Below are 25541 nucleotides of genomic sequence, written 5' to 3'. Positions count from 1 at the left end.
CAAAAAACAATAAAATGCACCTCACAGTGAACTATACCAAGCCTGCTGCACTTCACTGGCATGTAATGAAATAATTGAGAGGAAAAGATAATTCCAGCAAACCGCAATTATACAGTGGAGATAAATGTGCAGGTATGTTCCTGACCTTCACTGTTGTTTCCTACACTGAAGTGCTGTTAGTCCCTAGCCAGGGGGGACTGTACCTTGCCCTTCTCTGCACAAGGAGCAGATAGATCATCATTGTCCATCTTTCCTGATGGAAACCTTCTACTCATCCACTGGTCTCTGTAGAATAAGGTTACCAATGTTTTCTGGAGGAAAATTCTGTTTCCAGTCTGTTAGTTACAGTGCTGTAAGAGGTGTGAGTTTCATGGGTTTTTTTCCACTTTTGCTCCCAGAGTTGATTTAAATGTTGCAGATTAGCTGTTGTTTTTCTTTGTTAAATGCTTGTGAGCAACAATTAGATGAATGACACTGATGACAGAGCTGATGAGGAACATAATAAATTAGCACTAATGATAATTGAGATTATCTCATCTAATAAAGATGATCATAATACTGATGGTTAATGATGATTCTGACAGTAATGCTGGTAGTAAAGCCATGTAGGCAAGACCAGTTTTAGACTATGTCAGCATTTTATTATCACTGTAATGAAGATTTAGAAAGAATTTCTTTTGCTTGAAGCTCACTGATCCACCAGCTGGATGGGTTAAGTTCTGCTAATAGCATGCCAAGGCACAAGCTTCGAGGAGCTTTGGGAGCTGGAGTGCAGATTATAAAAGTGAGTTTTGGAGGTACCTTGTTTCTGTCTGATGAGTATAGAGCAGCTTGCATGGGGAGGGAACTGGTGCACTCTGTGTAAAGACCAAAAATATATGTGAGGTTTGTGATAGGAAACAACATTTTTGTTCTAGGACTATTCCCTAGCTTTCCTATCAACCTGGCAAAAATACATCAGTTAAATACTAATGCAGACATACAGAGATCTCAGTTGTATAAAAACTATTATCTGTGATTAAACTCCAGCAAAAGGAAAAAGTTATTTAATTTGGAGCTCACCATGAGTGCAAAAGTTGTCACCTGAGCACAAAAGCACTAGCAATACCATTTCTGAACTAATTCAGATTTATCACTGCCTCTTCCTTTTCCTTGTCCTCTGTGTCTTGCTTTCTCTGTGGGGGATGTCAAGTTCAGCAATTTAACTGCTTTGGGGTTGTGAAGGTGCAATAATATTGTCTCGTGTTGTATTAAATGCCACTGGCAAATGTCCTTCCTCTAGGCTTATTAAACAAATAACTGATTTGTTTAATCAGTTCAATGATTTTTTCAGTGCAAGGCTTCCCTCAAGGAGAGTTTTGAAGCACATCCAGGGATGGTTTTGCAACTAGAGAAAGTGCAGAGTCTGTCCTCATCTTACAGGAACATCTTTAATCTGAGACCACAGAAAGAATTTGAAGTTAGGCTTTGGAGAGGAGAGGATAAGGCATCAGCTTTGTGTACCTGCTGTTCCCTTGTGCTGTCTAACTCAAGACACTTTGCTTTGATTCTGCCAAAATTTATTTGAAAAGACATAAAAATACTAGTTTGTCAAATCTATTGTCAATTTGTTTTATCCAGTCAAAGTTATAAAGCTCAAGGCTTTAATTTCCATTTCAATAGAATCTTAAACCTCTACATGGAATTTCAAATAGGACTTCCTCACCCCAGCCCTACCCAGGTTTTTTATTATGTGTACAGGAAAAAGTTCTGTACCTGTTAATTCAGATTTATTCCATGTATTATGTGTACAAAACTTTAATATTTTTCTATATTTTTTCATAATCATTTTATATGCTTTCTATATTTCACATATTTCTTATTTATATTTATCCTTTTACATGTTTATATATACAGATGTTTACATCTAAAAGTGTAAAGTAAAATTTACACTTAGTAGCAAAGCTGTGGACCCATCTGCTAATCAGCACCACATCAGTGGCAGCTGTTAATTCCAGTTTTAAAGCTAGTTAGTTGAGGAAATTATTTTTCAGGAGAGACACTGATAATTTCCTGAAGGGGCTCTGCAGAATGGTTGTTTCCCCTGATTTTACTGTACATAGTCTTCCTTGCAAAGGAGAGGCTATGATGAGAAAGGAAAGAGAGAATGTGAATGAGAAATTCACTTAGAATGTTTTTTGGGTAGCTGGACATTCAGTTCAGGGATGACAAAATGTATATTTGGGCTGAACAGCTTTAGAATTTGGATGTCCATGCCATTGACTTGAAAAGCATGATTGGGAAGATGCTAAACACTGGATTTTGGATTTCATGGTCTAATTAGGAACATACTGCTCTCTTATCTTTGCACTGTAAGGGTCATAACCCCAAATGTAATCTGGTGAGGGGGAGATGCTTCTGTTATGCATCTCATGTTGTATGGCACACATCAAGTTGCATCATTCACTTTTCCCATATCAAGTCCTCTGGCATGCTAAATATGAGAGTGGATACTCCTGTTTTGCAGTGCTATTTCCAAAGCCTTTACCTAGGATCCAGTCACATATACAGTTAACATCTCTCTCAGAGTATGTTCTTCCCACAAAGAGCACATGGAGACATTACTCAGATTGGAAAGTACGCATTATGAGGTAGAAAGATCTTTAAAAACTGCAGCTCAGGAATGCTATTTCTACAGTTGAAACAAACAATCCAACAAACAAAACAACAAAAAAGCCACCAGCCTTTCCTATATAGGGGAAGTCACAGGTACCTTACACAAAGAGAATTATACATCTCTAAGAAGGGGTCAAGTGAACTTTGTTTTGGCTTTCTGGTTATCAATATTTCTTGTTTTGTTTTAAGAGTTTCAGCAAGAATTGAGCTGAAAATCTGGATGCTAAAAAATGAGGTGCAACGCAGTAGACACACACTTTACAAGGTTTAGCAAAGCAGAAGCAGTATTGGGGGGGTTTGAGGTAGATGTTTTTTGCAGAAAACTAATATTGAAAACACTGGTATGTCTAGCAATGGATATTGTGCTCCTGCTGCTCTGTTCATCTGTTTACAAGTGGCTTCCAAATAGCTACTAATTACAGCATTTTTCTGTTGTATGTCTGGAATAGAGGCAACTTTCATACCTCATTTTAGACACATTTTCATTTTGAGGTAAGAGCACCATATTTATAAATAGAAATAATACCCTTTCTAGAAAAATGCAATTTAAAACTGTTGGATTTCTATTTCATTGCTGAATAAAGAGAAAATTAAATCCTACATTTATCCATAGTCCAGAAGATACCTAGTTGCCCACAAAATCAATGGGTTCTCAGGTGTCATTAAAGTAACTGTTTCATATTATTTATTTCTTAGCAGAATTCATAATTTCTTTAATGTGGATTCAGGATGTCCTGAACACTTATCCCACTGACTTATTTTCTTTGCACCAGTAGAAAAAAACAGGAGTTTGATTTGTGAAATTATTTTTAAAAACATTATCTAGCATTTCGCTAGATCCAGTGAAATGCAGACAGCTCTCTCCAAGCTAGTATTGTCATGACTAAGATATTGCATTTTGTGGTAAATAAGGTAATAGTTTTGCTAATTTCAAACCTCTGTCCCTTGCAGCTTTACAGAGCAGAAATGCAATGCATGCTTTTTAAAAAGATAGGCTATGCTTTTCTCAAGACTTTAAGGTTCACTTATTTGTATACTTAGAATAATAAAGTTGTCTGTGGTACTTAATGCTCCCACCAGGGTTTGACCAGCATTAAAATCATTATAAAAAGAAACACCCAATTTTTCTTCAAATTAAGGTATACCTCAATGAATTCAGGGTTTCTAGGACTGATATTTCTAAAGGCTTTTATGAGTGTTAGAATTCCAGTGCCCTTTTGCATTCTGATTTTGAAAAATCTCTTGCCACAGCAGCCCTGAACCTTCTTCCATTTACGTACAGCTTGGCATATGTGCGTCTAGCATCAGCCGTGGCTTTAGCTGCCCCACGCTTCAAGGTAGGACACATCTAGAAAAGGAGGATGTTCTCTGAAATGAGACCAATTTAAAGCATTTGAGGCTAAAATATGGCATTTGAAGTTAGGTTGGAATAATTTTCTACTGATTCTCTGCTAAAATCTGGCATGTGGGCTGAAGTAGGTTTCTCAGTCAGAATAGTCTAGAGAATGGTATTTAAACAAGGCTGTGCTGAAGAGAGTTTTATGCTAAAAGTCAATACAGTTGCACCTCTAGAGTGGGACATATTTGCGTCTGAGATTAAGCAACACAGTCTGTTAGGCTGTACTTTCCAAACTACATCAATGAAGAGTTTAAGGTTCAGCATTCTTCTGAATTTTCCATTAACTACTCATGTTCACCCTTTGGACCTGAAATATCCTCAAAAGTCTGGTCCTTAAGTTCTTTGTTGGAACAGTGTCAATGTTAAATGTACATACAGTTTTCATATGCAACTATAATTTGGGCTCAAATGTTCCTCTTCAAATCAATTTGCAACTCAATTAGGTGCTGGAAAGTTCATATTTAAGCCAAGTTTGCAGGGGGAAAAAAACCAAACAGTTAAAAATTACTGGGACTTGTCCAATGAAGATATTGTTTTGCAGTGCCAATAGGAAATAATGAGAGAATTGTTCATTAAACTATTTGTTTTAAATGTATTAAATAATTCTTATCTCTTTTCTACTTAATATATGTGTCACTTATAAAATATCATATCTGCAGGGATTTTTTTCTGTGCTATGTGAATTTCTCTCACCTCTAGAGCAAATTTGTGAGGAGGAAAATATTGCAAATGACCAAGTTATGCTGTATTTCCCACTTCTGCTGTACCCTTTAAGTGCTTGTTTGCACACAAAAGTAACAGATTTGAAAAAGGAAAATTTAAAGTTTCCCTGCAGCCTCAAAAAACAATTTTTTATTACTTTTATGTGTATGTACATACACACGGACACATATATATGTGAAAGAGAGAAGAGAGAAAAAAACTGAAAGATAATTAAGACAGGCCCCTTTTCACCTTGGTAACTAATGCAGATATACTGTAAGTGGGTCAAATGTGCTATTACACGCTTTAAATGGGCATCTGCTGTGCATTAGACTGCTCAGAGCATGGCTTCAGGATTTCCTGTCCCCCAAACTCCCTCCCCTTTACTTGTTTTTCCTCCTTTTCCCCTGCATCTCTCTCCATCCTCTTACAGTCAAATCCCTTAGACATATCCTTGGTGGGGAGCACAAGATTGATCTCCCTAGCTCCTCAGTTACTCTGATCCCCCTGGATAAAGAATTACCCACGTGATTGTTGTTTTTAGCAGTAAGGTCTTAAGGAAACCTCAGAATTGCTTGAAGAGAAATGAAGCTAATAATTTATTGGATTAAACCAGCCTGTAGGTTCTCTGATTTTATGTTTTGACCTTCTTTTGATTGTTACCTTTTTCATCAGCAGTTTTTCCTCTTTATGGGCGCACTGGATTTATACATTTGTCTTTGCAAGCATACCCCAGACTAGGAGAAGCTGGAAATTTACTCTATGTTCTGTCCTTCTGAAGTGGCAAAATTTATCAAGGCTATTTTCCTAACCTTTCATGATTTTTGGGACATTCAGAAAACAAAGTAGAAACGAACAGGACACTGTGTTTTGAATGTGCAACATGACTCATATCTGTGGAGAGACTCACAGGGCCAGTCACTGCAAAAAAGCATTAGGGACTAATATCAGCAAAATAGAGAAGGGTAAAGGATGCATGTATTTGTACAGGAAGATTATGTCAGATGATATGTTTTTTTCCCTTGTCCTTGCCATGCTCAGAGGCATTTCTGACTCTGTTGCTTCAGTGTAATCCCCAAAATTTAGTAAGGACTAGGCAGAGGTTTTCAGGGGATCCAATCTTATATTCTCAGCTCATCCTGCTAAAGAGGGGAGGGAAGCTTTGAGACAATTTGCCATATTCTCTGGGGACATCATGCTGTTATCTTGTCCTGTGCCCAAGGCTGACACACCTTTGGGCAGGATGGATGCTGGAGCAATCAGCTGCTGCCTTGGGGGTCTGCACCTGCAGTACATGCTCATATCAGGACAAGTATTGGACTCTTTCAGGAAAAGTGGGTGCCAAGAGCTGCAATTCAGATATCTCCTCTGCTTTTCCTTCCTCTGTGTCTTCATATACCTGTCTTACAAAAGCCAAGTTTTTAGGTATATGCATATATAATTACCACTACTAGCTGTAGTCTCAATTTCTGCTGTCTGCCTAATGCTCTGGCTAAGAAATGTTCAAATTTGCTAAGAGGATTTTAAGTCTGTGAGAGTGAAACCAGGTTGATTTAAAAATTTCTCTTTCAGAAATCATTTGCTAATCTCCCCATGGCTTTCAGTGATGAGCTCGACTGGCCCCAGTTCTCAGAGATCACTGGATTTCTGAATTCCACCATCGGGTAAGCCAACAGACAGGGTGGCCAAGTCATAGCAGGTCTCTAGGTCTCTCAGAGCACAGCAAGGAAAACAACCAAAACAGTGCTTGAAAGGAAAGAGAAAAATATTATTCAGCTCTGCATCTGCTCTTTCTAAACCCAGAAAAAGATCTAGCCCTGAATATAGGGCTTTTAGAATATATTTAAATATATAAGCAAGTCTTCCTGAAATTCAGGATAAGTTTTAGAACCAGCCAATCTGTAACTTAGAAGGAGAAAAGCCCAAAGAAGTAAAAGATAACTAGTTTTTTTACAAAATTTCGGGGAAGGAGAACATTGCTGAAAGTAAGAAGAATCAGCCTTTCTCTTTTCTTATGGTGTGGTATTTTTTTTTTAATCCTCTTCCTCATGTTTCCTTTTTGCTGCTGAAACAGTGGAATGAAGGGTGTCCCTATGGTTATTTCATAGTGTTCCCTACTGGGGGGAAATCTTTCATATCCCCCCTTCCACTTTTTTTTATTAACACATTTAGAGGGAAATAACAAAAAGAGAATTTTAAAGAGTCTGTGACCTAATTTGCTGTTAGTTTGGCTCATGTGGATGGGCAAGGTTGCAGGGATAGATGGATGGAAAAAAGTAAGTCTCTTCCAGAAGGAAAGGAAAAGAAACACAAAACACCTTGAAGTGCTTGCAGTTGTAGCTGTGAAGTTTAAAAAAATATTTTTTATTAATAATCTTTCTGGCCAACGCTAAGACACCTTTGAATCCTGCAAGAGCTGTAGGATGCAATCATCAACCAGTGCCTGGTCTGATCTAAGTTTCAGATAATGTTTATATCTAGGATAGGTCAGGAATACAGCTGAATGCCAAACCAAACATGAGTCAAGCCTGAAGAGACTTTATACCAGCACAACTTAAAAGTTGGCAGAATCACACACATTTTTTTGCAGGAAAAATATCTGTAGCTCCATATACTTAGACTTTTTGTTTCCTTTTTTTCTCCCTGTGCAAAACCTAGGCTATCACCCTCAGCTACATTCACACAGTATCTGTTTTAAGGCAGTTTAGTACTTCACAAGCCAACAGGAAAGATCTATGCAGCCTTCTCTATGAAAGCCATTGCAAAACCAGTATTTAAAAATCTGTTATAATGCCCAGCCTCTGAGTACACAGTATTGGTATAGACTCCAGAGAATCTGAAGCTCACAAGTGATCAGAGCTTAGAACTGCCCCTGAAGTTGTCGGTGATAAGCCTTGGTCCAGTGTTCAGTTTTTAATCTCTTCCACTCTTGAAAGGAGAAAACCACCAAACAAATGGCTGCAGCCCAGATAGAAATGACTATGTACTCATGGATGGAAGCTTGGTCTTCTCATCACCCTTTGGGCTGTTATCTTTTTTATTTATTTATTTATTTATTTATTTATATTTTATTTTATTTTTCTCAACAGTGCATAATAAAGGATAGAACTTATAACAGTTATGTTTGACTTTTTGATTTTTCAGGCTTTTTGACTTTTTGACTTTTTGATTTTTCAGATCAATCTGTCCAAGATTTATGATGTTGGGAAATGATTGCCCTGCCAATATTTCTTTTCTTTTACTTACTGTTCCATAACAACCAATTGAAAAGTCAGTTTGTGAACAAAGAACAAAATAGTTTTGAGAAATGTATAATAAAAATGCTTTTAAACACCTTATCTGAAAGACGAGGATAAAAGCATTGTTCCTGGATGGAACAATGTCAGAGAAACTCTTAATTGATTTATAGTTTCTGAGGAGATATCTTTGCTTTATTTTAGGCCACTCTGTTCAAGATTTAAAAGACTTATGACCACAAAAACAGAGAGGTGGTGAAATAGAAGAATAACTGGTGTACTGAGTTTTTCAGAGACAAGAACACATTTCATTTTTAATATCAGCTGAACTTCCATCATTAGCATATGGCTTAAGAAGCTTGCATTTTCTCAATTTATTTCAGAGGGTGGACAGACTCTCTGTATCTACGTTTACGCAAGAGAAATCGCTGTAATCACAGAGACTTGCAGAACATTTCCCAAAATGGTATGTTAACATTTTAAATCTTTTTTTTTACTATTATTATTTTTAATACTACTGGTGCTGATAATTGATGCTGCACTAGTGAATATCTGTCAAGAACAAAGATAAACCCATTCATAGTTGCATGCATTTCTTATGGAAAAATAAAGAACAGCACTTACTTAATTCAGCACTTACTTAGCCCAGTGGTGCTGGCATCTTAATGTGCTTTCAGAACAGATTTTTAATGAGTAATCAAAGACATAAAAAAAACTTAACACTGAGAGGACAATGATTGGACAAAACTTAACACTGTTGGGTTTTGATTAATTAATTTTGTGGGGCTGGCACACATCATCTTTCTATTATAAAACATTTATATATATCTATAAATAGTTATAAACATATATATAGGTAATATGCATATAAATATGCTGCAGACATGATCTACCTAGAATTAAAGAAAGTGTCTTGAATGGTACCCCAGTGTGCAGTGAAGAGGAGGAAGATTAATACAAGAAATAAGAAGTGAGTAGAGAAGCAGCTAAGCAGGGAAGAGCAGTGGGTTTGAGCATAAGCTGTGTCCCTCCTGCATCTCTTCTTAGGCAAATGCTGCTTAACATTTGGAGTGGTGACCTTAGAGCAAAGACTAAGGTACATGCTTGATGGCTTCTGTGAATAATATTAAATTGGAACGTTTTAACCGTCCTGGAGTGGGACACATCCTTACACAGGAATAATTTAGATGAGTTTGGGAACATCACTGGCAGAAATTGCAGCAAATACCACTGTAAAAAGCATGCATGACAGAATAATAATGTAATTTATAGAAGTAATTTACTAGCTCTCTGTAAACTAGTGGCCCATCAGCCACAGGTGGTGGAGGGGCAGAGCCATTGAGGTGCAAATAGAAATCCCAAGAAACCATCAGGAGTGCAGCATAGAAGAGGAGAGTAAGAGAGGAATGAAGGCAAACAAGAAATCCTGAGTTGTCAGAGAGATTGTTTGAAAGGGTGACAGTAATCTTCCTTATAAATTGAGGTTTATGATGTTAGCTTTTGTGTCTTGAATTAGCTGATGTCCTTAAAAGCAGGTTTTAAAAACACTTGATTATGCTGTGATTATACCTTTTTGTTTCTATTGTATTTAATTAATTTTTAAGCTTCTGAAAACTGGCTGCAGAAGCTTGAGAAAATTTATCTTCCTCAGTTAGATAATTTGGCTATATGGGATGTTCTTACTTTCCAGCAGATGATTCATGCTGGCTACAAATGAGGAGCCCTGCTGCCTCTAAAAGTACTTAGAAACTTATTAAATAGTTGAATTTCCTGAAAAAAAAATTTGGATCAGAAAGGATCTGCCCCAGCCCTCCACCTCCACCAAACAGATATACATATAAATATCTCCAAGGCAGGTGCCAAGAGGACAGTGCTGGAGTCCATTGTCTAGCAACAGGATGAGAAGCAATGGCCATAAGATAAAATCCAAGAAGTTTCACCTCAGCATGAGGAAGAATTTGTTTACGCTGAGGGTGGCAGAGCACTGAACAGCTACCCAAGGAGAGTGGGGAGTCTCCCTTTCTGGAGACATTCCAAACCCACCTGGATGCATTCCTGTATCACCTGCTCGAGGTGAGCCTGCTTTGGCAGGGGGCTTGGACCAGATGATATCCAGAAGTCCCTTATAACTCAAAAAATTATGTGATTCTGTTAGTCTGTGATGCATGGATCACTTCCAGGCTCAGGTAGTCATTTTCACCCTAAAAACTGCATTCTGGTGCCAGCACCAATGACACTGGCAATGCCTCTCATATGCCTTCCTCCTTCCTGTGGTGCTCCTGAGGCTTTGAGTCTTCTGTGAAAGTATTTCATCAGTCATGTACTTCTGACTTTCTTGCCTGTAAGTTGCAGGGAGTTGATAGCTCCCATCAAGGTGGGCTTTCTGGTGAGAGAGAATTAAACAAAGGACCAAACTAGATGGTCAAGGATGATTAGGTCAGTGGTTCTCATTTATATCCAATTTGTCTCAGTATGTGATACCCTGATTATCTTGTTCTTCTCTTTTTACGTTAATGGGAGTAATACTTAATGTGCTTCCTTTCCCCAATTCCCTTGTAGATTTTTTTATAATCTCTCATTGTGTTCATAATTTGGTTTTTTTTCCACATATTCCCTTTCCACTTAGACTACAGACAGGATATAAAAAGAGGTGAGCCTGTGTCAGGGCAAAACACTCTGCAGAAAATTAAGAAGTTAAATTCAAAAAGGGAAAAATTACCAGTGAGAGAAGAATCTCAGGATATCTTCTCTAAATCATTGCACTAACACTACATTGTAAAGGTTCACTTTTATTGCCTCATTGGTGTAATAGTTTCCCAGAATGGGAGGATTTAAAAAGCCACCCTTAGTGCCAATAAAGCAAACAGCTGGGCCACAAGCCTGACCTAACCCCACCCAGGACAGCTAAACCTCCCTCTGAAAATGACACTTCACAGCCCCACACATGTGCAAGGAAAGGATGATGATCTGGTGGAGGAGATATGCAGTCAAGAGCTAAACCTCAGGGATGGGAAGCCCAGCCAGGCGTCAAGAACAGTGTTCCTGTCCAGCTCCCCTACAAAAGCACCAGCACTGTATCAGACTCATCATGCAGGGACATTCCCCAAATGCTCTTCTCCAGACATGCATCTTCACTGTGGAGAAAGGCTTCCCAAGCCTCCATGCTAAAAGGATTTCTGCCTTCCCTATCTTAAGAAATCCCATTATCCTCTGGAGGTGGTGACTCTTCCCTCACAACTGGAAGCAAACCCAATTGATTTCTCAACCAAAACTAAAAAAAAAACCAAACAACCCACTGGTCTGAGAATAGTTGGAAAGCAACAGAGAGAGAAAAGCAGAAAAGATCCAGGGGTAGATTCTAGGACATTCCACAGTGTGAGGGTAACTGTTCTGTTTTGTCTCCTTTTCTGTCTCAAGTGTTTTCATCACAGATTGTATCTTGTATTGCATCTTGTATCACAAAAGCTTCCTTGAAGACTCAATTTACCCATGAAAACTGTTTTCTAAAAAACCCATTAATTTCCTGATGTTTTGATTTGTAACTAATGTTACAAATTTGTGCTAATGCTTTCCACAGAGCTGCTTATCACTAACTATGCTTGTAGAGGTAATACATACCCAAGAACAGCATATGGCGCTTTTTTTGGTAAATATATTTTAATTTTGTAAATTCATTCTAATTTCTAGATCCCGCTAGTTTATTTATGCTGAAACTTCAGCCACAGTCCAGGTAGCCTTCTGACAGAATGGCTTAAACAGGGGGTGTTCAGCTCTAACTGAAGCAGGGCTATTAAACAGAAAAAACAAAAAAAACAAAATACAAAAAACCAACTGTTGGTAGTTAAGTTCCAAGCCATAGTTTCTAAGGTTTTTGTGGGGCTCTTACCCTGCTGAAAAAAGCTTCTTAATAGAAGGGCTGGAATTTTTGAATCAGCAACCCCCAGGAGAGAAGTAACAGATTGATAAATTAATTGCTTGGAAGAACTGGATTATTTAAAACATAAATAATTCCTTGATATATGCAATTGGCATCACTATGAGTGATAATAACAAAGGCATCACTATTAAAATGCAAAGTGTATTATTGCTACCTTAGGGATTTATCTCTTAGATCTCTTCCCCCATACCAATTGAGCAGGGATTTAATGATGTTCTGTCCACAAGTTTCCCCTCAAGAGCTGCAGGGAAGACAGGGTTTACTCGTCAAAGCAAGCTTCAGAAGCACAATGCAGAAAAGAGAAGAGAGAGAATGGGAAGAGTTGATCTGAGAATAAGAGGATAACAAAAGAGGAGAAGGAATGAGAAAAAGAGGAGAGAGTGCAAAATAAGAAAAAAAGTACTACCTGTAGGATCCGCTTCTCTGAAATTTATGTTTCTGTATGTTGCTATGAGATGAGCTTCTTGCAATCACAGACCTAGTCTCATCTTGACCAAAGCATAAAGTCTTTTTTGTCTCCTTGTTCGCTATCCCTCTTGTACTGCAGGTGATGGAGTTTGAGTTGTGTTCTGGGGATGGCTGGGATGAATATGCATAGCCTATTAAGACCTGCTAATAAGTTTAATGCATAAAAGCTTTAGTAAATGGGAATACTTTGGTCATTCGAAACATACATGAAATATTACACATGCTCATAGATGTTTAGGTGTAGACAGCTCCTTTCCTCAAGGAGGAAAGATTTTCATCCAACCCTTTGGAGTGAATTGCTATTGAAATGCAGAGCCTCTTGGGAGGAGTGCAGCTGGCCTAATACTACTTTTTCTAAGTCTGACACTTGTGGGAAGAGCAGTGCAGGAACCCAAACACTGGTGTCTACAGCTATTTAAGGTGCTTTATGGCATATTTCCCACCTCCAGCTGCCTCTCTAGAAGTGCACAATCTCTCATTTGTCTTGTGATGTATCTGCCAGCCCTGTTGCAGGTGTCTTGGATACTCTGGGATGTCAAAAATGGCACTTAGTGCCTATGTTTAGGATCTGAATCAGTCCCAATGTAGTATAGCTGTGAGACGCTTACTCTCTTAGAAGAGTGAGAACAGTTCCCTTTGCAATTTATAGGGAAACTTAAAATAGATTGGCTGTTGACAAGTCAGGTTGGCTGGTTTACAAGAGACTACTATGTTCAACAGATGGGAAGAAGCTGCCAGATCTGGATTAAAAGCCAGATCCAAACAACCCTGCACTTAAAAGTCTTTGATTTTCAATAGGCTGAAGTATGCGACTCAGATAGAAAGCAGGAGGTCCCTGGATACAGGTTTACATGTTAGTGCCAACACCTAAAAAGGTTGAATTTTGAATGAATTTTGCTCTTTTAGTGCTTCTACATTCTTGGAAACATACAATGAAATTTGGTTTTGCATTCAAGGTTTTTTTTGTCAATATAACAATGTTGTTATTTTTCTCTTGTTTTCTCATCTGTGATCAGGTGGTTCTTCAGGAAACCTGCTCTCTTTAATAAAAAGGTGAGTGCTTAACAGGATTCAAGAGCTAACTCAAGGCACAGAAACACTGATGAAGTTCCTCACAGTCCATTGTGAGGATTATATGAGTGGTCTAAAAAGTACAGCTTCCCTTCACCAGTGTGCTCTGTAGCACTGGCTGTTTCTTCTCTAGTATAAACATTAATAAACAGTCGAAAAACTGGGTATAAGTGTGGATATCACCATCTCCAGGGCCTTGAACTTGGCTCTGCTAAGCTAATGGATAATTTCCAGTGATTCTAGGAAAGGGACTAAGCCTTTCCATAAATCTCTGCATTGGGTCCCCTTAACTGTGTGTAGCAATGTAGATAGACATGGAGAGGTCCTCTGTTATTTTAATATGGATATAACTGAGTAGCTACTGGGTAGTAAGAGGCTGCAACTCTCCTTTTTGGATTAGTTTGGATGGGTTGTGGTTCAGCTGGGTTTGATTTAGTTTACTTGGCACTGATATAATTTGTGTCCTAAAGAACTTGTTTTTCTTTCTTCCAAGTATGTTCAATTCTACACATAATTTAGTTGTCAGCCAAACCTAGTCTTCCTCTCCCATCTATGATTAAAAAATTCCCATCTTGATGTATTTGCCCCAAAGTGAAACTATTTGATTTGATTTCTGAATAATACAAAGAAAATAGAAAGCCAGCAGGAAAAATAGTGGAAAAGACAAGTCCATGAGCAGCGAAAGGGAGAAGTGAAAAAAAACTCCTTTATTTAAGTCACTTTACTAAAATATAAAACTGGAGCAAAAGAAAACAATCGCCCAAACAAAAAACAAACAAAAACAACTAAAACACCAAACAAACAACAAAACAAATAAACAAAACACCCCAAACCAACACCAAATAAAAATCCCTCTCCCAAACATAGGAGCACAGTCAGTTGGGTATTGGCCATATCCAACCAGGATACTTCCAAATGTGATCTCACATAAGCATGGTGTGTGATTCAGACACTGCGAGTGTATTTCCCTGTTTATTTAGCTCCATATTTATGTTTTAGTTTGGCCAGAAACCAGCTATTGGACAATCCAGCCATAGTTATCTATGCTACAATTGGGAATGATGTCTGCAACGGGTAAGGTGTAAACTAAATGAACTTTTATAATAGCATAAAATGGACTTCCTTAGAGTACTGCTGAGTGCCTGGACATTTGTGTCTCACTGCTTTGTGCTTCTTCATGATGGCATTTTTCTTTGCTATTGGTCCTTCTTTGTTAATTTTCTGTGAAAGTATTCATTGTTTCCTTACCTGCACTTGTCATAGGCACGTACCAGTCTTCCTTCCTTCCTTCCTTCCTTCCTTCCTTCCTTCCTTCCTTCCTTCCTTCCTTCCTTCCTTCCTTCCTTCCTTCCTTCCTTCCTTCCTTCCTTCCTTCCTTCCTTCCTTCCTTCCTTCCTTCCTTCCTTCCTTCCTTCCTTCCTTCCTTCCTTCCTTCCTTCCTTCCTTCCTTCCTTCCTTCCTTCCTTCCTTCCTCCCTTCCTCCCTTCCTCCCTTCCTCCCTTCCTCCCTTCCTCCCTTCCTCCCTTCCTCCCTTCCTCCCTTCCTCCCTTCCTCCCTTCCTCCCTTCCTCCCTTCCTCCCTTCCTCCCTTCCTCCCTTCCTCCCTTCCTCCCTTCCTCCCTTCCTCCCTTCCTCCCTTCCTCCCTTCCTCCCTTCCTCCCTTCCTCCCTTCCTCCCTTCCTCCCTTCCTCCCTTCCTCCCTTCCTCCCTTCCTCCCTTCCTCCCTTCCTCCCTTCCTCCCTTCCTCCCTTCCTCCCTTCCTCCCTTCCTCCCTTCCTCCCTTCCTCCCTTCCTCCCTTCCTCCTTCCTCCCTTCCTCCTTCCTTCCTTCCTTCCTTCCTTCCTTCCTTCCTTCCTTCCTTCCTTCCTTCCTCCTTCCTTCCTTCCTTCCTTCCTTCCTTCCTTCCTTCCTTCCTTCCTTCTCCCTCCCTCCCTCCCTCCCTCCCTCCCTCCCTCCCTCCCTCCCTCCCTCCCTCCCTCCCTCCCTCCCTCCCTTCCCTCCCTTCCTCCCTTCCTCCCTTCCTTCCTTCCTTCCCTCCTTCCCTCCCTCCCTCCCTCCCTCCCTCCCTCCCTCCCTCCCTCCCTCCCTCCCTCCCTCCCTCCCTCCCCCCCTCCCTCCCTCCCTCCCTCCCTCCCTCCCTCCCTCCCTCCCTCCCTCCCTCCCTCCAAGTTATTTCTAACTTAGCAGAGGAAAGGAATAGCAACAACAGGAACATCTTTAAAACCATGTATATCGATCTTACCCAGTCTGCTGCCTCCTCTCAGGAGTTCCTCCTCTCAGGACTGGTTCATAATTTCTGAGGAATAACAACATAGTCCCCTGTCCAGGTCCGTTTTTACCCTGCCTCTGCTGCCTGCACTCTTTGGTGTGTTCCCCTGATGAGGTGTTTTGTCTTTCTGGCTTTACTCATGTCATAAGCTCTGCAGGAGAATGAACTGAAGCTTTTAAATCTAATAGTTCTGGTCTTACCCAATAGCAATGCTCACAGGGACACCAAGAGGTCCCTAGCTGGATGCTTCCCTTCCTCCTGCTAGTGGGAAGGCAGAAAACACCTTGCAACCAGGCCAATGCACAGCAAATCCTTATTGCAGTTTTGGTTTTGCAGGAGGTCTGAGTGCTGCTGCTAGTGCAACATTATTTCCACCATGGTCAATCTTCAGCTTTTCTTGTATGTGGAAGAAATCAATCTGACTTACACAGAGACTTCCAAAGCACTGACTTTAAAAAATGCTGCATATTTGGCTAAATTTCCTTCCAAAGGTTTTGAAAAATCTTACCTGCAGGTGATATAATGAAGTGGGAGCTCTTTGCAGGCTGTCAGATGTGGCCATGAAAATGGTAAATGTTTGGTGTCCTAAAACTACTTAACAGGCAGTTCATGGGTTGAAACTGTTTGTCAGATGTTGTGCCCCAGATGAGTATATGCAAAAGCCAAGCAGGCCTTTCCTTCACTGCAGAGCCTCAGAGCCCTCAGTTGTGGCAGAAGTGGAGCCAGAGAGGTACCTTCTAGGTCCTTTCCTGGCATGACCCCTACCCTAGCTACATTCAGGCAGCACACAGAAATTACTTCCCTTTAAACTTTCACCCTCTGGTACTTGTGCTCTCTCTGCACTCCTACCCAGAACTGCCAAATCTGCCCTCAGGACGCTGATCCTGTTAGTGGGAAGATGCACAAATCCTCAAAACCAATGTTATCATGCTCTGACTGAGAGGGAAAAGCAGTCACAGGCTTCCTGGTACTTGCTGACAAGACTGTCCTTGGATCTGTTTACTGGGAAGCTTATGGAGATATCATTGCATCCCTTGCCAGGATGATAAAGCCCCTACTTCCCCCTCCACAAGAAAAAAAAAAAAAAAAAAAAAAAATCCACCTTTGTTGAAGTCCCTGGTTCCTGCCATGGACACTTTCAAGGCTTGGCCCAGGCTTTGTTGTGCATATATTTCAATTCTTCTGTGTCACTGCCTTTGCTAAAAGCATCTCTTTTTTCTTTATTTTATTCCTCATTCTGCAGGCTATTCTTTTTGCTTACCCTGTCTCTAACACTGTTTTCTAGTCGTCCAAAGTAAAAAGAAATTTTCCAGAAATTTAAACTGTTTTGACCTTGCCTCACCCATTTGTATATTCCAAAATTTTCCACAGCAGTATCTAATGGTTGCTTGAAACTCTGATGTCTTTTTATCCCAGCATTCAATATCTGGCAGAGACACTTTTGTCTGCTTAAATTCTCACTGCTGTTTTCTGTCTGTTTTCTTCCAAAACATCTATACATCACCACATCAAAAGAGGCTATCAGCCTGTAGTGATCCCTATGACTCCTGCAAGGAAAGATTCCACAGCTTCTGTAGCACCACCTCCATTGAGGGGGATGGGCAACAGAGAGACATTTTTTCAGTGTCCAGTTACTGTGTAGTTGCGCTGGCTCTGATGTACCTATAGAGGTTAGAAAGGATGTAGAGCATCCAATGGGGTTGACTTCAAACCTAGAGCTTGGCAAATAAAAACCTCTTCGAGGACAGCTCTTACCTGCAGTAATACAACTTTCCTCGCCTTATTCTGTATTTTGGCTTCAAAAGAGGGCAGTGTGTTGAGCATACTGGAGACACAGCTCTTCCCAAAGCATTGTTAAAATGCAGGTATTTCATCCCATGCGAAGAGTGAAGCAATGAGTAATGTTTGTAGAGGGAAAAGATAATGAAATTGGCAGCCTGTGCTACACATTTCCAGTAGTCTCCACACTGTGGTGTCCAAACAGGGGGTTAGAAAAATACAGATGGCAATGCTATCTCTTAGCCCACTGAGGTGTAAACATGGGATACAGAGACTAGAAGAAAAAAAAAAATCAGATCAGAAAATAATGAGCACCAGAAGTCTCAAATGTTGTACACTTACTACAAATATTAGTTGCATTTCAGATATGGCACCATTTCTCCAGCCTCTCCTGCGTAAATGCACAGATCTGAACTTACGACCTCTGCAACAAGCAGGAAGCTGGTGGCAGCAAAGCAGGGTGAGAAGCAACCCATCTTGAAAGGACCATGTACAAAGTGACACCAGTGCCAGCAAGAGCATAATGCCCCTTTATTGTATGGCCATCAGCACCAAAGAGCTGATGCACCCCTCCAGCCCTAAAAATAGTGTATGAGGAGGCAACATTTCTAGCCCTCATTCCCTGGCATAGTAGCCCTGTGCAGCGAGCCCAGGGGAATGAGGTGAGGGCAATAGGCCCTGGTGCTCACCCAGGCACCTTGGAGTCCTCATGGCAGAGCCAAAATCAAACGTGCCTACAAAGTTGCTTTCTTCTCATTTGGATTTAATTTCATAGCCTGGCACAGAAAGGAAATGTGAAGAAATACACTGACATATCTGCATGACTTCAACACTATATGACAAGAGAAAGTGGAAGTATGAATGTCATATTAATTTTGGCTTATGCTGACATGTTTACTTGTGGTAGAGGCCTTTCATCAGACCAGTATGTTGAAATCAAGCGCTGCAACACCTGTATGTGAAATGAAGTGATTTCAGAGCAAATCCACAGCCTTATCTCAAAAGGAGCCTGATTTGGTGGCTGTCGCAAGGATAAACCTGAATCCTAATGCTGTTTTTCTGTTCTCCCTACTAGAAAGTCTCAAGCACTTCAGCAGCACATACTGCATTAGGATAAATTTCTGGGCCCAGGAAACTCACAAAATTATTATTTTATGTGCAAAATGCAGCTCACTGCATTCCCTATGAGGGAACATGGTTCTCCAACACAGGACTCAGCACCCACTCCCCCACTCTGAATCCAAACTTGGAATGCCTCAAGACAGAAAACAATGTCTTGGAAAGCTCCTGCTTCTGTGGTGTTCAGTGACAAGGAATCTGACCTAATTCACCAGAAGCTTGCTCAGCACTGCAGCCATCAAGTTTGCCATTCTCTTACCCCTGGGAAGCCAAGAAAGACATGAAAGGACTTTCCTAAGGAAAGAACCTGAGGGAGGCCAGATGAAGCCTTCTGGCTGCTAAGGTGATTGCTTTTCTACAAGCAAGGAGCACAAGTAAGAGGAAAAAACGAGGGAACCACTAAAGCAATGAGGGTGGTCATTTCTGCAACCTTCTTGCTTGGAAGGACATCCCCTGTCTTTCTTCTTGACCTTTCCCTCTGAACACCTTGGTCAGCTGAGCCACACCACTAAGACAGAATGAAAACTGTCACAAGACCTGCTTCCCAAAGTGGATGGATCTCTCTTGATGGGATGGGACAGCCTCCTCAGGTCTGTGTTCCCCCCTTGCTGTCAACCCCTGTTACAGACACATGCACCATGAGAGCACAGCAATAGCTCTCAGGCAGGTTGCTATAATAACATAACTAGAGCAGAGTTCTCCAGGAAGCCTGGAGTGGTTTTGCTTGTTTGTTTTTTTATATAAATTGAAATGTATTTCAACTTCAGGATTTAATTTCCCCCCACACTCCTGCAGCATTTACAACTAAATACAAGAGAGGAAGGATAAACCTGAGCTGGGGAATCTGGCTTGAAGAGGTTCATGACTGACAATGAGTCACAAAATGTGGGCATTCAGTCCATGTGGAACACTGACACAGCTCCTGTACCCCAATGAACTATTTCAATCTTAGGTATCACCTCTCTCCAGGTTCACACATTTGACCCCTCTCCTGCCCTCCTAGAGAGCTGCAGTAAGAGGTGTAGGACATGTGAGAGACAAAGCTACTTTAGATATTCCTGCCTTGCATAATCCAAGAGCATGTTGAAGGTAAGATATGCATAGGAACCCATGGGGAAAGAAGTCCTACTTTCATCCAGCCGTGATGAGGGATAGGTTTTGCATCACTTCTTTGCTTGCTTGCTCTCTTCTTCTTCCTCATTTATTGAACAATAACTGCTTTGGTTTGGTTTTTTACCTTGACCCCTGAGTTTTCTTGCTTTTACTCTCTCCTCTTCCCCTGTCTCACTGGGAAGGAAAGGGAGGAAGGAAAGCAGGTGAGCAGTTATGTGATGTTTAGCTGTGCACGAGGGTTAACCCACAACAGGAGTCCACTCTGTAAAAAAGGGATTTGTTTGTCAGTTTTTGGCAGAGAGAGGAAGGTTTTTATATCATGTCTGATTTTGACAATGACAAGTGAGAGATATCCAGCATTTTTCAAATGTTTTATTCAGCTGACTTAATGTGGAAGAGAAGCAAACAGAGAAAATGACAGTTTAGGGTGCCCTTCTGGGGACACAGTATTTCTGATACAAGGTCCTACTGGCATCCTCTTCTTCAGGGAACGTGACACGCTGGCCCACATGACCACACCCAAAGAAATGTTCTCCAATGTGGTGCAAGCTCTGCGATACCTGGATTCCCACCTTCCAAATGGCAGCCATGTGATTTTAACAGGCTTGGTAGATGGTCGCTTCCTCTGGGATAACCTGCATGACAGATACCATCCTCTAGGTAAATTTGAGGTGTTGTGGGGTTCCTCCTGGTTATCAACCCATTCATATTGCCTTCTCTCCCTAAAAAATCTATGAATCTATTGATGACTTCAAGCAAACCTGACAGAGTGGAGGAGATCTGAGAAATATGAAGCAGATATTGGCTGTGTTGCGGAAGTGAAATGACAGCTCTTACCATCCCCAGGGCAGGACAGGTTAGAATCCTATTGTGACTGATTCCCCCACCAGCCATACCCAACCAGCTCCAAACCAGGCTCAACGCATGTTGTGGTGGTGTAAACAAATTGTTCTACACAAGTCTTGGCCCAAAATTGTGGCTACCATGCCTGCACTTCATCCTGATTGTTGTTACAGGTGGAGATGGGTGTTTGGTTTGCACTTACTGACTGGTGGATGTTGTGGTAAAACTGGATGTGGACCAAGGCAGAAGATTAAGTTAGAGGGTTACAAAAGACTTTTTTTATATTACGGAAATAAATTTTCTGCCAGCACTGAGTGCCTAGAAGCTCCTACACTACTGTGCAAGCATGTTTTGGGACATCGCCTCAGAGTGTAAAGTGCTTTGGGGCATTTTTTTCAGAGATTTGGAGGCTGCCTTTAGAAACCTGTCATGTCTGGGTATCAGGATGTCATCTCTGACCAGTAACAGACTCCTTGGCTTTCTAGACCAAAAGCATGTATTTACTTGTATTTGAGTAAAAGAATCTTTTTCACATCTGGCAAGCAGGAAGTGGTTGTCATAATAGTTCTCACCAGCAAAGAGAAGCTAAATCACATCATTAAAATGGTAGATTGCAAGTTCAGATGATTTTGGCAACCACTGGGTAGCACAGCTTGCCACTGTGCTGTGGTTTCCCCAAGGTTCCCTAGTAATTATCAATAGGAAAGAAATCTTTCTCGTTTCTATTCCTACATTTTTGTCTCATAACCACTATACTAGTACCAAGGGGGGAGCGGGGGCGGGGGGGGGGGGGTGGGGGAGGGAAAGGAAGAAAAGAGAAAACTCTTACCCCTTTCAGGGCAGGGGAAACCTGTCATAATTAATTTTTAGTTACATAAACCCATTTCTTCCCGTGACTGCATGTTTATCACAGTGACAATTCCTCTAACTAGCTAGGTATCTAAATATCACAGACAACACATAGCCAAATCAGGAGGATCTATAGGATCAGTTGGAAAATTTTCAGAGGGGCTGATTTGCCTTGTAGGGACACAATTAATCCTTAGCAACAGATTTTACATCAAGGGATCTCTTCTGGCACATCTTCCAATGTCTGTGAGCAGGTTTCTCCATTTGGCTGCCAGTCAGCTGTGATTAGATACCAGTCTGTCTTTTTGCCAGATCCCTAGTCTCCACAACGGCCCATCCCAGGGCCTGATGCTTCAAGCTACAGGAATATAGAACCTCCAAATAGCCAGAACTGTTCCTAGATCTTTGAAATCCCAACCTTTTGTTGCTGGGTGATAGCCAGCTCTGTGAAAGGCAGGAAAAACATCTGTATCAGGGAGCCACTGCAAAGCAACCTGAGAAGCCCATTTCACTTGGGAGAGATTATGCTGTGCAGTTCCTAAAAACAACAATAAGAAATTCATATTTTGGTACTGCAAAAGCATTAAAGCCTGATGGGATGATCAGTGTACTACAAACAATAGTACAACTAATACAAAAATTGTGGCCATTTAATTCCCATCTTAGTTGTAGTTACCAGAGAAGCAAAAAGATTGAGAAAATGGATAATTTTCACAGCAAGCCAGGCTACTGCATAGCACCGTGAATTTTAGGGAATGTTAGCTATATGTTTGACTTGGTGCCTGAATTTCCTCACCCACACAAGCACATCCACTTCCTTCCATGACAGCAAAATTGTTTATCCCTTTTAAGGCTAACCTCTGCAAAGTAAATGCAAAACTCAGAGTATATGCGCACCCTTCATCTTTGCAAATCCTGCATTTCTTTGGCGGGTGAGAGACAGGTTAATGAGAAAATATCAGTCATGCACTTTGGAGGTTGGCATAGACTGTAATGACTAACCCCACAGGTGAGATAATCACCTATGAAAGGCAGGAGAGGGATGTAGGAGAAGCCGGTGTGGGGCTCTTCACACTGTGGTGATATGGGCACCTTAGCAGGAAGGATGCCTTGATGCTGCCACCTCTATTACACTCCAGCTCTGGTGGTGGCAGGGTACCCTGGGGGTAGGGGGTGTGGTGGGACTCTTGGGGTGCCTCTTCCCACCCAGGGGTGGAAGGCATGGAAATGCACAGACATGCAGAATAAAGTCACATTTGGCCATTGGGCACATGATATTTGGCTCTCTGTGCTTTGCAGGACAGCTGAACAAGGATGTCACGTACAGTCAACTCTACTCTTTCCTCGACTGCCTCCAGGTATGGTCTGCAGCTGTAACTTAGGAGCCCCCTTTCATCTTGGTCCCCGGCTAAAGCCCCTCTCCTCATGCCTGCCCAGGTGAGCCCCTGCAGTGGTTGGCTGACACCCAATGAGACCCTCAGGAATCTGACCTCAGAGGTAAGTCTCAATGGGATCACCCCAATGCTCAGACACTCTGCCCTGTGTCTGAGGAGAGAAGACCAATTGCCTCAAAGGCAAGATGTCAGAACATTTTTTTTCCTTCCAAAGGCAAGAAGTTGTGGAAACATCCACACTTATTCTTTCAAATGCCTTTCAGGCTCTGGGAGGCAGCAAGCTCAAATTAAGGGATTTGTAAAGGTAGTACTGTTACAACCTCTCAGCTACCCAAATTTATGCTCAAGGAATGAGATCTCCCCAAGACAAAACTGTTCAGATTCATATTCTTTAATAAGAAAATGTGCCTGATAAGAAAAGAAAGGCTTTTGAATCAAGTAAGTTGTTGGCATGACAAACCAGTTGCATAGATTTTTCTGGCTGTGTGATCAGGTCCTGAGAGCAAGAGCCTTATCCTGTTTTCATTTGGGATTTGTGCTAATCTTCCTCAGACACATTTCTGTGAACTTAATCACTGGATAGTGTGACGAGGGAGCATCCGGGCTCAGTGCAGGAATGGGAACAGACAGAAGAGAGATGTCTTAAAATTCACCTTAAAAATCTGGCTGCAGAAGTGAATGACACAAAATAACAGCCACTTATTTTCTTATGGTACAAGCCCCCAGCAATACCCTGCAGCCATGTAAAAGGAGCCAGTAACCAAATATTATCAAAGGTGTCATCTCTGTGTATGGTTGTGTTAATATTTGCATTAACTAAACAACAAAAACCTTAATTTCATCAAAGCTTACATATGTATTTCATTTTATGCCCTGTCCCTCTTTGGAGAAGGTCATTAAGCAAATTCCTAAACCTTTGCAGGATGCAGCTTATATACCTATACCAACAATACAGAACATAGAGTACATGTAGCTTCTGTCCCTGAACAATGCATATGTCTGCAGGGTATGAACTAATCATTCTGAGCCCTTGTCTGAAACTAATGTCTATGCTATTATCCAAACTGCACAATTTAAATATTTAGGAGATCCCGATCTCTGTATGGCTGCAGAAATTGCACTGGATGTATCAGTTAGGCAGACACTCAATGGTGGTAATTTACTCTTCTGAAAGTAAGAGTGGAATTTGGTCTGCATAGATAAGCATTATCACCCCCAACTTAGTAGTGGCAATGATAATAGGAAAAGAGGGCATTTCTCTTGTATAAAAGTTTTGTGTTTCTTTAAGAAAGAGCTCCAAAAGTGAGAAATTTATATAAGTGTAGGGACACTACTAAAAGAGGTCTCCAGTGAAATAAGCATATGGTATAATAAACTTATAAAATCAGCTGAGGCCTCAGTGCAGCCTATGAGGATGAACTGGGTACCCCAATGACTGGTGGTGCTCATGCAAGTCCATTTTTTTATGAAGATCCCCATTTCACCTCCGGTTCCCCAGATGAAAGGGCAACATTAGCTTTCAAATCCTTGCCTGCATATCAGTGCAAAAAACTGAATCCAAGCAAAGCAATATGAATAGCAATGAACAGTCATTAAATAGTTTGATTTTTGCAGAGAGCATTACAACTTTCCAATGTCCTGAAAGAAATAGCAAGATCTAAGAAATTTGCCAACTTTGATCTTTTCTACATGGATTTCCCACTGAGACAAAGTAAGTTGTTTTTTACCTTGTCTTTCTCACAAAGCATTTACTCAAGTTCTGGCCTGCTGATATGCTCCTCATATTTTGGTTCTGTACCAGGAGAAGTATGCTCAGTCAGCCTAGGTGACCCTGCCGTCAGGGCTGTGGCTAAGGAGTTATCCTTAATGCCAGCTTCTCCTGGCTGCCATGGTTGGGGTAACTAGGCACCCTTCCTGAGACAAGATCCTACCACCACCTTGGGAACCACAGCCTCCCTGCTAGTCCCAGATGTTGACACCCACAGCCCCAGTGGTGCACAGCACACTGACCACTTTCTCTTGGCCAGTGTGGGTAGCAAGGTGGCAAGGACAACAGACATGCCTCTGATAAGAAGGCCTCCTGCTTGTCCACTGCAGCTTCTCAGGCTGATGAAGAAACAAAGAAATCTCAAACTATATTGGTCCTAAATCTTTGGTTTTATTTTTGAACATTGCTTTTATAGTGGGTTATCTAGGCTGGAGATGCATACCTGCAGTAGTCAAAGTGGTCTTCATGAGATGTAGTTTACATCAGTAGTTTACTGACTGGGCTTCATGCTGCCTCCTCTGGCCTAAGCAGTGCCTTGGCAAGGAGATCTTTTCATCAGCCATTTTTCTGCCTCAGTAACACAGCCCTCTCACTGTTCCCAAAAGTAGAAGCACCTCTCCCAGGAATAACTGGCATATTTCCTATGTTTCTTTAAACACAAACATACTAGTATAACTTTTGACTTGAAGAGCTTACAAAATTTGTCCTTCTGTGATCTTTAGTAACATTAAGTAACTTCATTATCTAAATCACTTTCTTCTGTAACTGACACTTAAAAATAAATTAAAGAATCCAGGAAACTTTTGTCGTTATGCATTAGCGTGAGCAGACAGTGTCCCTGTGGGGCTGAAGACCAACATCTGTGCCTGAATCCCTCTCAGCTCTGCTGGACTTGAAAGATGCACAGGAGTCCAACTTGAGCCAACACCCAGCATGAGCT

General features: G+C 41.1%; 1 protein-coding gene across 4 annotated transcripts in view; it reads left to right on the top strand.

The window, feature by feature from the left end:
* Positions 1-25541, top strand: part of AOAH (acyloxyacyl hydrolase) — a 91943-nt gene that overhangs the window by 57548 nt on the left and 8854 nt on the right. For all 4 annotated transcript variants that reach the window (XM_079302647.1, XM_079302646.1, XM_079302648.1 and 1 more), the window contains exons 13-20: positions 6329-6420; positions 8376-8458; positions 13414-13450; positions 14468-14542; positions 20235-20407; positions 22739-22797; positions 22877-22936; positions 24448-24544. In XM_079302647.1, the coding sequence (XP_079158773.1) occupies positions 6329-6420; positions 8376-8458; positions 13414-13450; positions 14468-14542; positions 20235-20407; positions 22739-22797; positions 22877-22936; positions 24448-24544 (676 nt within the window). The remainder of the gene's footprint in view (positions 1-6328; positions 6421-8375; positions 8459-13413; positions 13451-14467; positions 14543-20234; positions 20408-22738; positions 22798-22876; positions 22937-24447; positions 24545-25541) is intronic.

This window comes from Erithacus rubecula (assembly GCF_903797595.1).
Source record: "Erithacus rubecula genome assembly, chromosome: 3".
In the NCBI taxonomy this organism is placed as follows: Eukaryota; Metazoa; Chordata; class Aves; order Passeriformes; family Muscicapidae; genus Erithacus; species Erithacus rubecula.
This window is presented reverse-complemented; position numbering and strand designations above follow the sequence as displayed.